We start from the raw sequence: 12,370 nt of genomic DNA on the forward strand, positions 1-12,370 counted from the left end.
TACTAAATATAATATTCTTAACCTAGCTTAGAAATCTTGTTATTTGAGACTACTGACAGCAGGTGTATGTAATTCCTTCAAATTATAATTACTACAGTTACATTGATATAATATTTAACTTAAACTACATTAACAACTATTACACTACAACTAATAACTACAAATTACTGATTTCTACATGCAAAAACTACTTCTACAATTCATGCCCATGCACATGCTATTTTCATTATTTTTGGTAATTGATGAAAAAATTAAATAAAACATTAATATACTCAAGCATATTTGCACTAGTACAAGCTGCATTTGCGAATTTGTTAGATAAGCATAAAATAGGTTACAATAAGCATCAAATAAGCAACGTTAGGTTACATACGTGTTACATATGTTAAGAATTTACTGGAAGGTTTTTAAAATGTTTAGTTTACAGTACTCATTTTATGCAAAGCGAATTTAAATTTAATAATTTTAATTTCGCATGCATATTATTAATTTCATTATTATTTTAGTAAAGAAAACTGTAAAAAAAAAAGTTTATATTTTTAATATATCAGTTTTAAAATATTAAACAAGGAAGCTCTATCAAGCCAAGCGAAGCATTTTATTGGAGCTCATGCTGGTTACTTGTAGCAGCAGTTAAATGCGGAGCATTATTAAGCAATCAAATATACCTGTAAAAAAAGAAAATAATAATGTTATTAAAAATTAATTAATTAATTTTTTTTTAGTTTTATTTTGTTAACAGAGTAAGTAATGTTAAAGCTCTGTAATCCAAACAAAGCTTGTGATTTATATTTCGTGGTTTGTATTTCTTACTTGGTTCGCATTGTACTGCAGCATTGCCTTGATACCCAGGCAAACATTCGCATATCATGGTTCGTACTGGAACTGTATCCAGTACCTTACATTGTGCGTTTACACCGCAAGGTGCTGTGTAATTGCATGGATTTACACATTCGTCGTTAATGCAAGCCGTCTGTGATGGACAATCAAAATCACCACGACACTTCGTCTCCACTGGAATAGAAGAAACAGCATTAAAATAAAATTTTTCTACATAGATGAAACAGCATTAAAATTTTGATATAAAGAAGAAACAGAATTAAAATAAATTTTGATACATAGAAGAAACAACATTAAAATAAATTTTGATATAGTGAAGAAACATCATTAAGATAAATTTTGATACATAGAAGAAACAACATTAAAATAAATTTTGATACTAAGAAGAAACAGCATTAAATTAAATTTTGATACATGGAAGAAACAGCATTGAAATAAATTTTGATACATAGAAGATACAGCATTAAAATAAATGTTGATACATAGAAGAACAGCATTAAAATGAATTTTGATATAGAGAAGAATAAGAATGCTATGACAAAAACTGAAAGAACTAATGATCACGAAATATGGTTTAAAATGTTAAATAATCCTTACTTTGACATTAAAATTCTAGTTGGTTGGTCCCAACTTAATGAACTGTAGCATTAAAGAATTGAGTTTAATTTACTGAATAATGTAATATTTGTAAAGGTTTTCCCTAAGTACTGGAAAGTGCTTGCAATATTTCAAAGTATTGCCGAATATAATCTTATAATATTGTTGAAGTATTTCTTTTGCCTATCACGAAACTTCTGAATATCAAAGTTGAAGTTTTATTTTTAAAAAAATCACAAGTGAAATACGACATACAGAGTGTCGTTGTTAAAATAATAAAACCAAGTGATCTATGTTTTATAGCAGACCATGTGTGGAATATAATTGACTTTACAACTCGTAAATGAACAAGACCAACCTGATCTCTATCTCTGATCAATAAAATCAACTTTCATTACAACAGTAACTACAGAATCATATTGTCGAAACCGGTGTTAATGTTACTTGTAAATATTTTATTAATTACTTGTAATTATTTGATGATATCTTTGTAACTGTTAAAGGAGGTGTACAAATGTTCAGAAATATTATCATGTATATTGCTGAATTGCTAAAATATTTTATCGAGGTCAGAAACAAGAGAAAGACAACGGGGTCAAGTCATTTAATGATATCAGAAACAAAACATATTTTAAAGAGAAAAACAATAAAACTATTAGAAAAGGTGCACGTTTTAGAATTATAATTGTACTTGATATAATATTGTATTTAGAGAGTTTGAGCGAAAGTTCTCCAAAGCAATAGGACATAAATTTTCTCATTTTCTTGTATAATATTTTGTTATTTTAGACTTTCTCTTCAAAAGTATTCCTCTCTAAATATAGAAAACTTTAAATTTCAGATTCGTGGGAGTATATTTCATTTTTTAGATAGGTTAATTTTCTCATACAATTATTCTGTTGAAATCTGTGTTAAATAACTTTAGAAAAGGAAAGGAAAACTCAGTATACATATTTTGTAAATATTCTGATGTACACTTACGTCCAAATTTATTGTTGCATGTCTATAAATATGTTGTAGGAATATAATTTGATAACGAATTCGCCAGGTATTTCTTATAATGTTAGTATGTATATAATTGGCAAAGACATGTAGGCTTATGTGGTAAATTTCATGTCAAAAGAGCAGTAAATAAGAACAATACAACGAAAACAAAACTTTCTTGTCCAATTAGCAACGTTTTGTTTTACCCACTCTAATTTTCGTGTTTATAATTCTTTTCCTATGAAATTTATCACAAATATACATTTCCCGATTATACACTTAGCATCAGTATTAAAAGTACCCTGCAAAATCATTATCAAGCTATATTCTTACAAGAAGACAGTTATAGATATGCGACAATCATTTTGGACATGAAAGTACCTGGTAAAGCTTTGTTTCCTAAATGTAAAATTTATCTTAAATGATACATTTTCTTTTTGTCGATGGTTTATGTGTATATCTTTTATTTAAAGAGCACGCACTTATACATACAGTCTCTACGATTTAAACATGATCCCGAAAATACAGAGGACGTTGAAGACAAAATACGAGTATTTTCACTGTACGAAGAGAGAAATAGAATTGAAAACAATAGAATCGTGGTATTCGAAGATTGTCGATAATTTCTAATAGCGTGACAGCCCTTTGCGGGCTTGCGCCTGCCCCAAGCCATGTGTTAACGACTGGCAGAACGACATCCACTTTAGTGACTAACACGTAGTCAGCGCATCGCGTCATGTTATCTGTAACAGGTGTATCAAGAGTTTTTTAGACCTAGCGACCATCACATCTTTACTCATGTGATCCCCAGTTTGCCTCACGACGCTCAGTGGACTCCAAACATTTGGAATGTGCCAGTCGGGAATCGAACCCAGGACCACGCGGACCTAAGTCCAATGCTCTAAGTACTGGAGTCTCTAAATAGTTACTTATACTGAATCAATATTGTAGTTGTCACACTGTAAAATTGTTGGTTGCAGTTACATATTTGTATATAATAAAAGTTCCATTATCATACCTTTAGCACATCCCTGTCCTCTATCTCCAATAAATCCAGGTGGACACGAGCAATCCGGTTGATGCCCATACACTCTACATTCTGCTGGTTTCTGACATGGGTTCCTCACAACACAAGGATCAGCACACTGTGCGTTAATACAGGCTCTAGTGCTTGGACACTCACTATCACTGCGGCAACCGATCGTCACGCAAGCAACTTTGGGATTTCCTATGAGGCCTGGCGGGCATTCGCATACTGCACGATGGTTGACACCGTAACAGACGGCATCAGTGCCACATGACTGATTGTTAGGTGCACAGGCAGGTACGCAATTGCGGTTGACGCACATATGAGTTCCAGCGCAATCATGATCACTTTGGCATCCAACTAAAAAAATAAAAGAAGACACAATAAGAATAAGAAACTAGTGTAAAAAACACAAGAATACACAACATGTAGACTTTGTATGACCAACGAAATTTGTGCAAAGAATAAAACGTACAGGTATGCACATTTTTTTTCTGTTTTACAGTACAGACGAAAAAAAAAGTTAATAAATGTTCCAAATGCTGTTTGAAGTATTCTATAAATGATATATGAAAATATGAACTTTTGACTTGATTGTATACTTCTGAATACTATGGTTGAGATGATAATTAGATGAGACAAGTGCTTATATTTTCGAAATGTAATAATAATAATAAAAAATACGTAACAAAATACTATCAAAACATAAGTTTTAGTCTGTATTACTGTCTATTAATTATGATCTTCCTTACCTTATTTTATAACATCTTAGTAATAAAATAGAAGATAATATAATAGAATATATAAAGAGAAAAATAAACTTTTCAATTAGACATGTATTTTTATTATCAATTACTTTAAATCTCAATGCATAAAAGAAGTCCTGACTGACTGACTGACTGTCTGATCAACGCCTAGGCCAAACCACTTAAGTTAGATACTTGAAATTTGGACAAAACATAGGATTTGTGATGCAATGTCCCACTAAGCAAGAATTTTTGGAATTCAACGGGGAAGGAAGGCAGACAGATGACAATTATTATCTTAAAATGTCCATATCTCGGAATCTCTGAATATTATAGATATGAAATTAGGTATATGGTCTTCTCATTTAAAATAGACACGTCTTCATGCGTTTGTTTGATATTTGACATAGAATGGAAGAAAAACGAATGAAAAAAGAGATAGATGGGAATTACAGTTATTATAATAAGATGTAAATATCTCGGAATCTCTTAAGGTTAGGGACACGAAATTAGGTATTAAGACTTCTCATTTAAAGTAATGAAAGACGTGTTTCAGCGGAAGTCGATATTTTTCTTAAAAGGGAAGAAAAAGACGGGAAGAAAAAAAAGGAGTCGGGGTTACAGTTGTTGTAATTGGATGGCCATATCTTAAAATTCGTTCAGGTTAGAGACATGAAATTTGTTATTTAGATTTTTCATTTAAAATAATGAAAGATGTGTTGCAGCGGCTTTTGATATTTTCCCCATAAGGAAAGAAAGAAAGGAAAAAAAAAAAGGAAGTTGGGATTACAATTGTCAAAATAACATGGCCATATCTCCGAATCTCTTAAAGTTAGAGACATGGAATTCGGTATTAGGACTTCTTATTTAAAATAGTGAGAAACATGTTTCACCTTTTTCTTTTCTTTCTTTCTTTCTTTTCTTTTCTTTTTTCTTTTTTTTTTTTTTTTTGTTGTTGTTGATATTTAACCTAGATGGGAAGAAAAGGGAAGGAGAAAGAAGAGTTGGGAAGTACAAGTTTTATAATAAGATGTCAATATCTCGGAATCTCTGAAAGCTAGAGACATGAAATTGGGCATTTGGACTTCTCATTTAAAATAACGAAAGATGTGTTTCATGATATTTCTCCTACACGGGAAGAAAAAAGGCGTGTTAATCGAAATCCCTTAAGAATAGAGACATGTCTCTATCGAAATCCCTTAAGAATAGAGACATGTTAATTAAAGGAATGTTTCGGTGTTCTTTGATGTTTCCCTTAGAAGGGAAGAAAAAAGACGGGAAGGAGAAAGATTGGGGGGGGGGGTTGCAATTGTTATAATAAGATGGCCATATCTCGAAATCAATTAAGATTAGAGATATGTTAGGAACATGAGAAGTGAGAGGCCGTAGACCTAGTAAATGCAGGAGTTCTGGGGTGAAGTTCTCATCTAACCGAGGGCTAGTTAATTTATGTGTAATTTAACATAGCACTAGAAAAGTATAAATTGAATTTTAATAAAGATTTTATCAAATAAAATGGTAACATATTAATGATATATCAACTGATTTTCATATATACTTAGGTATACTTAACTATTTTGAACCATATAAAAGGTGTTCTGTATTTTTAAAGGTTTTGTAATGTTTTTACATATGCTTTTCTGTAGAAGGATTATTTGTTAGTGATAAATTAAAAAAAACAATTAGAATTTATAAAACATTTAGAGCATATATTTTAAGCAAAAGAAACAGTCATAACAAAACGTGGAGAGTGTTATTCTGCGGTTCTTATCTAGATCATTCTAGCACTTGAAAGAGTAATACAAAATATACATTCAGAATTGATTTGTTTTGTTAATTAAACATCTCCTTAAATAGCATTTTTGTCGTATTCATATATTAATAATGGAAGTATATATTTCACATGAGATAAATAGTGATCGAGTAATGAATTAATACAAAGTATAAAACGGTTATAATCGTGTACTTACTTTTCACGCATCCAACTTCTGGATTTCCATCATAGCCAGGTTGACAGGTACAAACTGGCTTATGATTGATGATTCGGCAGTCAGCGTTGATTCCACAGTTACATGGATCTCGGCAAACGTTGTTGACACAAGCTTTGTCCGATGGACATTCAGAGTCAGAAGTGCAGCCTGCAGTAATGGCGGGGATCTTCTTACACATTCCACTTCCACTGCTGATGTAGCCAGGTGGGCAAACACAGATCATAGTTCTTACTGGCACTGATCCTACAACTTTACAACCCGATGGACTTTCGCATGGTTCTAAGACGCTGCATGGATTCTGACATTTTTCTTCCAAACAAGCTAATTGTGATGGACAGTCTTGGTCTAAACGACATTCTGGTTGTGGTTCTGGACGGCACCCTGTGTATGGATTTCCAATATAACCTGGTGGACAGCGGCACAAGGCGAAATGATTCTGAACCATACATTCTGCTCTTGGAGCGCACTGATTGTCGTGTACACAAGGATTAATACATTGGGAGTTGATGCAAGCTTTGTCGCTGGGGCAATCATTACTGCTGCGACATCCAACGATATAGCAACGCTCGTAAGGATTACCTTGATAGCCAGTGCGACAGCGACATTGCGTTTTTGTACTGACGGCGTAACATTCTGCGTTCTGTCCACATGGGTCACTCACCAAGCAAGGATTGACACAATTTCCATTTACACAAGCCCTGCCTGAGCTACATTCTGAGTCAGTGCGACAACCAACTGAAAGAGAAAACATTAGGAAATGATTAAATGAGGCAGAGAAGCAGATTCTTAAAACATGTAATTAATTTTTATCTTGGCTTCTTTTGACATTTATTTAATATAAATCCAATTAGGGACAGTGTCGATTTATGAAAACTGGGGAAGAACTTCACATTGATATTGCAGGAAAAGAGCAAAAGAGCGATATTCATACATAAACTAAATTGCTCCATCGTGTTTATTATGCATAACTTTTAATAACAATAGGATACAATTAGATAGCGCTCCTAACAACTGAACTCTTGACAAGTGCAGTTTAAATATATTTAAATTTGTAAAATATTATGTAGAAGGTTTCATGATTGTTATCTTTTAAAAAAAGACAAAATTACTTCAGAAAAATAGAGAACTCCCTTAAATTTAATATATAAGAAATAAGGCACAAAATTTTGACTTTGAAATTAATAATACCTAAATACTAGTATCGTGACCATTTTGGTTATTTTGCACATAACTATAATAATTGAGTTTTTTGTTGCTATTATTTAAAAAAAAAACTAGGTAAAGTAAAATAATACTAAGAAAAAAATATATATAAGGTATTTAGAAACTTATTTTGTGTTAATTGAAACAATATTACATTGGATAAGGAGTAATAAATGAAGTTCCTTAATAGCATCTTCTAGTTCCCCTACTATGAATTTACATATTTCATTTTCAGTGTAAATCTTAATTTGAAACATTGTTTCCGTAGTTGAACCTAGCATAGTTTAGATTTCTAGTCCCGTGGTTGATACCTGAACATAACAGAACAGCTATTGAATTATTTTAGATTTTGTTGCAGCTCTTACCTGCATAACAAGCGATGTTTGGATTTCCTTCATAACCTTCTTCACATGAGCACACAGGCCTATGATCCTGAACATGACATACTGAATGGGTTCCACAGTCACATGGATTTCGACATAATCTATTGATACACGTTTCATTTGATGGACATTCGTTATCTGATGTACAGCCTGGTGGCATTGGCAAGATAACTGCAATTTGAAAGCAAGCAAAATAATTAGAGGTTACAAAATCGGATTTTTAAAAGTAGTGTTTTAATTAGAGCTAAAGCATCGTTTAAAGTTGAAACACTACAGAATTACAAGAAAAATATATTTTCATCTGCTTTCATTGCAATGTTAAATTTATGCATGTACATCTTATACGATTACTAAAGATTTTAAAAATGCACTTTAATTCTAGTAGACTATAAACTGAATTTAACTTACTTGAGCACTAAAACATGATTTATAATTTGAATATGTGCCATTAAAACAGAAAAAAAATGAATTTGGTTATAATTTGAGACACTTAGGCAATTATTAAGATTTATATCAATCATAAAATATACCAACCTGGCCTACATTCTCCGTTATTGTTCGGCACCCAACCTTCTGGACAGATACACATCATTGTACGGATGGGGACAGTATCCAACACCCTACATTGAGCTGTTGCTGAGCACGGCAGGAGTTCTTTACATGGGTCCACACATTCTTCCTTAATACATGCGAGTCCACTTGCACAATCAACATCCATTCTGCACTCTGGTTCTGCTTCAATAGGCTGTTCCTTTTCACAGTACGACATTGGGTTTCCTCGCGGTAAGTGGTCCGGGCAACGACATCCAGCAGCGTGATTCTGAACGTAGCAAATAGCATTGGAAGCACAGAGATTACGTTGAGAGCACGGGTTGACGCACCGTTGTTCGACACAAGCCTTGTCAAATGGACAGTCGTTGTTTGTGTGACATTCAATACGCTCGCATCTATCGAATGGATTTCCTTCATAGCCGCTGTAGCATTTACAAGCTGCTCGATGAGCATGGCCGTAACATTCTGCATTTGCAGCGCATGGATCAGACAAGATGCAGGGATTGATACATTCTCCATTGTAACATTGTTTGTCATTAGTGCATTCATCATCTGACTGGCATCCAACTAATAAGAACAAAAGTAAAGAAAAGAGATGTATTACAATTCATTCGTCAGTATCAGCCTTAAATCATTTAACTAAACAACTGATTTGACTGCCATCCAACTAATAAGAACAAAAGCAAAGAAGAGAAACGTATTACAATTCATTCATATGTATTAGCCTTAAATCACTAAACTAAACAACTGCTTGAAGAGTAATTAAATATATATTTAATTACTCAATAAATTTAAAGGAAGAAATTTGAATAAACACTCAATATATTTACTTTTTTCTTTTCTTGGTAGCAGACGAGAATTAAAAGGCAGTAATTTTTACAATATGGATTCAAAAACTGCACCAGATCTTCATAAAATGATATTTTTAATATTTTTCTATGTCGATTTAATGATTTTTTGAACTATTATAACTATATATAGAATGCAAAATTAATGTTTCATTAAAAACTTATACATTTTTAAATGCATTATAATCTCAACTCCTCATTACATGTTCATATAAATTAATGCTTGTATTAATTACCCATTATTTACATTGATATTATTTAGAACAAGGCATTTGTTATTACAATATCTATTATTATTAAAAAAGTAAATTATTTTTCTGTAACTTAATCTCTTTTAATTACAGAAGTCATTGATAAATGATATAACTCTCCATAAATTTACAGATTTCATGTATTAGACAAATAGTAAATACATTATTTCGTACCTTTAACACATCCAATTTGTGGATTTCCTGAGTATCCAGGTTTACAGAAACATATTGGATAGTGATTTCTAACTCTGCATTCAGCATTTGGACCACAATTACATGGGCTCACGCAGTGACCGTTCACACAAGACTCTTCCTGTGGGCATTCGGAGTTGGAAGCACATCCTACAACTTCAGCCGTTGCTAAGGATCAAAGAAGGAAATATTTGTAAATTAATTGCATCTGACACATATTTCAATTTACAATATTAACTTACAGTACAAAGCACAATTCATGCATCAATTATATTTAAGACAAGTAAAGTAAAAAAAAAAAAAGTCCCTTACTAAATTTATTCCAGATTAAATTATATGGAATAATCCTAACTATATATAAAACTACATGAACTCACTGACATAAAATAATGTGGTACTTCCGGTTGACGTGGAAAGTTAATATTTGGCACGATTGTATGTTTTCTATAAGACTATTTAACAAAATCACTAAAAATAAAAGTAAATCAACTTTAGAGTGGTTTTATGGGGAACTGAAAAGTCTTCATGTTATTTATATGAAACATCTACCCCAAAATTATTTAGACACTTTCGGCAGGATTAGAATGATGAAATTTGGCATGATTGTAGCCTTCCGGGGCTAACTCACAGAAAAATTGCCAAAAGTGAATATTTTTAGTTTTGAAGGGGTCTAAAGGGAGGATGAAGAAATTCCCATGTTATTCAAATAGGTGTTTTCCTGGGATACAAAATCTTATCTTTTAGATAGTTGAAATAGGAAAAGAAACTTGAAATTCGATGGAATTGTGAGTGTAAAGGGGCGAGGTCGTAGGCCGAGCAAACGCAGAGGCACGGGGGCAAAGCCCCTAACTGGGCAAATGCAGAAAATATTAAGAGCAAGTGCACGAAATTCACTCTTGATGCAAAGGGTAATACATAAGAGATGCGAGGCTGTAGACTGAGCAAACGCGGGGGACTGGGGCAGAGCGCCTAGCTAGCCAAAGGCTAGTCTTATTTATAAAGCTGAATATATATTTGTATGTTCGTTCGCTATACATATCTATATCGCTATACAAATCGACGGAGGGGAAACAGTACATCCCTCGAGCTAGGTTTTTTCATCGTTGATTAAAATATGTCTCCTAAGGGAAGGAAGGAGTTCAAAAATTATGCCAAAAATAGCATATCTCAGGATTCCCATAAGTTAAAAAGATGGAACTCGGTACTTAAACTCCTCATTAAAAACAACTGAACACATGTCCCAGCATTTTCGAAAATTCCCCTTCTAAAGGAGGAAATAGGCAACATCTCCTGCTTGCTAACATAGGAGCTTTTTACCCAGCCAATATAAAACAATATACATATATACAATATATCAATATATCAATATATACAAATATAAATGTAAAATACTTACGTGGTTTACATTCTGTTCTCGGATCGCCTTCATACCCAGCGGGACACCTACACACAGGTTGATGATCTTGTACGTGGCAGAAGGCGCCTCTTCCACAAGGATCGCCTGCTGCACATGGGTTCGAGCACAATTGATTGATACAAGCTCTATCATTCATACAATCATCATTTCTTGTACATTCTGGTGGTAGTGGAAGTACTGGTGTCTTTGGAACTAGAAGAGAAAAATAATAATAAGCATTATATTTAAGAATGAAAAGTATTGCTAATAGCTAATCGAAATAATGATACTATTTCTAATCTTAATATATTCTGGGATTGAAAAAGTCTTGGCAAAGAAAATTGAATTGAAGTCTTTGTATTTACATACTCCATTACTACTTGCAATCTGCGTAACGAAAGGGGAATTTGGAAGTTTGTTTGTTCATGTGTCCAGAGACCTAACTAACACACCACTTAAAATATCAGTTCCAATTTTAAATTTAGAATTTTTATTCTGTTCTTCTGCTTTTGTTCATCTTCACCATATTTTCTCAAATAGGGAAAGTTTACAGATAAACGAAAGTTGAGAATTGCTATGTTCTTGAAAATAAATATAATAATAATTATGTTCATATTTTATAAGTCATTAATGTCTTGTAATATGAACATGTCATTAATCACTATGTGTAAACGTTAATATTGATTTGACTCAAGTTAGAAAAGTCTACAGTGGTTACTTTACTGTTGAACAAGAATCGAAAACTCCAACCATCTTGGAAACGGCTATAACAACTTTGTTCTTACTGTAAAAATCAATAGGTAATTAAGATCCTACAGCACCCCATTATTCATCTTGTAAACATTTGGAATAATTTACTGATAATAGAGAATTTAAAGTTACAGATAGGCAATAAATTAGTGTAATGTAGTATTTTTTATTTTACTTTGTAAGACAAATTTTTTTATTTGGATTTGTAATCTGTAATAAAAATGTACTAAGAATTAAATTACTACGAAAAAATTATTTTATGATATAATACAACAAAGGTATTACAAATTAAAATCAAATATGAAATTGTTTTTAATAAAGGAACAATACTATTTAATGAATGTTTCTGTTACGTTACTACATTGCGTTTAGTGAAAATTAAGTAATGATTCAAAATTACCCTCAAGTTCATAAGAACTATATGAAAGACAATTTCAAGCATACTAAAATACTTTATTATTATTATTATTATTATTATTATTATTATTATTATTATTATTATTATTATTATTATTATTATTATTATTATTATTATTATTATTATTATTATTATTATTATTATTATTATTATTATTATTATTAATCAATTTTGAGGATTGCAGGCATTAAG

The 12,370-nt window shown here is 32.0% G+C and overlaps 1 protein-coding gene across 17 annotated transcripts in view; it reads right to left on the minus strand.

Annotated features, from left to right (window-relative positions):
• The window catches only part of LOC145694577 (uncharacterized), a 554,274-nt gene that overhangs the window by 16,197 nt on the left and 525,707 nt on the right, over window positions 1-12,370 (minus strand). For 16 of the 17 annotated variants that reach the window (XM_081770921.1, XM_081770922.1, XM_081770930.1 and 13 more), the window contains 7 exons: window positions 11,011-11,223; window positions 9,597-9,782; window positions 8,306-8,890; window positions 7,754-7,942; window positions 6,165-6,920; window positions 3,440-3,808; window positions 814-1,014 (listed from right to left, as the gene is read on the minus strand). The exons of the other annotated variant lie outside the window; for it this stretch is intronic. In XM_081770921.1, coding sequence (XP_081627047.1) covers window positions 814-1,014; window positions 3,440-3,808; window positions 6,165-6,920; window positions 7,754-7,942; window positions 8,306-8,890; window positions 9,597-9,782; window positions 11,011-11,223 — 2,499 coding nt within the window. The remainder of the gene's footprint in view (window positions 1-813; window positions 1,015-3,439; window positions 3,809-6,164; window positions 6,921-7,753; window positions 7,943-8,305; window positions 8,891-9,596; window positions 9,783-11,010; window positions 11,224-12,370) is intronic. 17 annotated transcript variants of the gene reach the window in all.

This window comes from Thermobia domestica, chromosome 9 (genome assembly GCF_964235325.1).
Source record: "Thermobia domestica chromosome 9, izTheDome1.hap1.1, whole genome shotgun sequence".
Classification (NCBI taxonomy): domain Eukaryota; kingdom Metazoa; phylum Arthropoda; class Insecta; order Zygentoma; family Lepismatidae; genus Thermobia; species Thermobia domestica.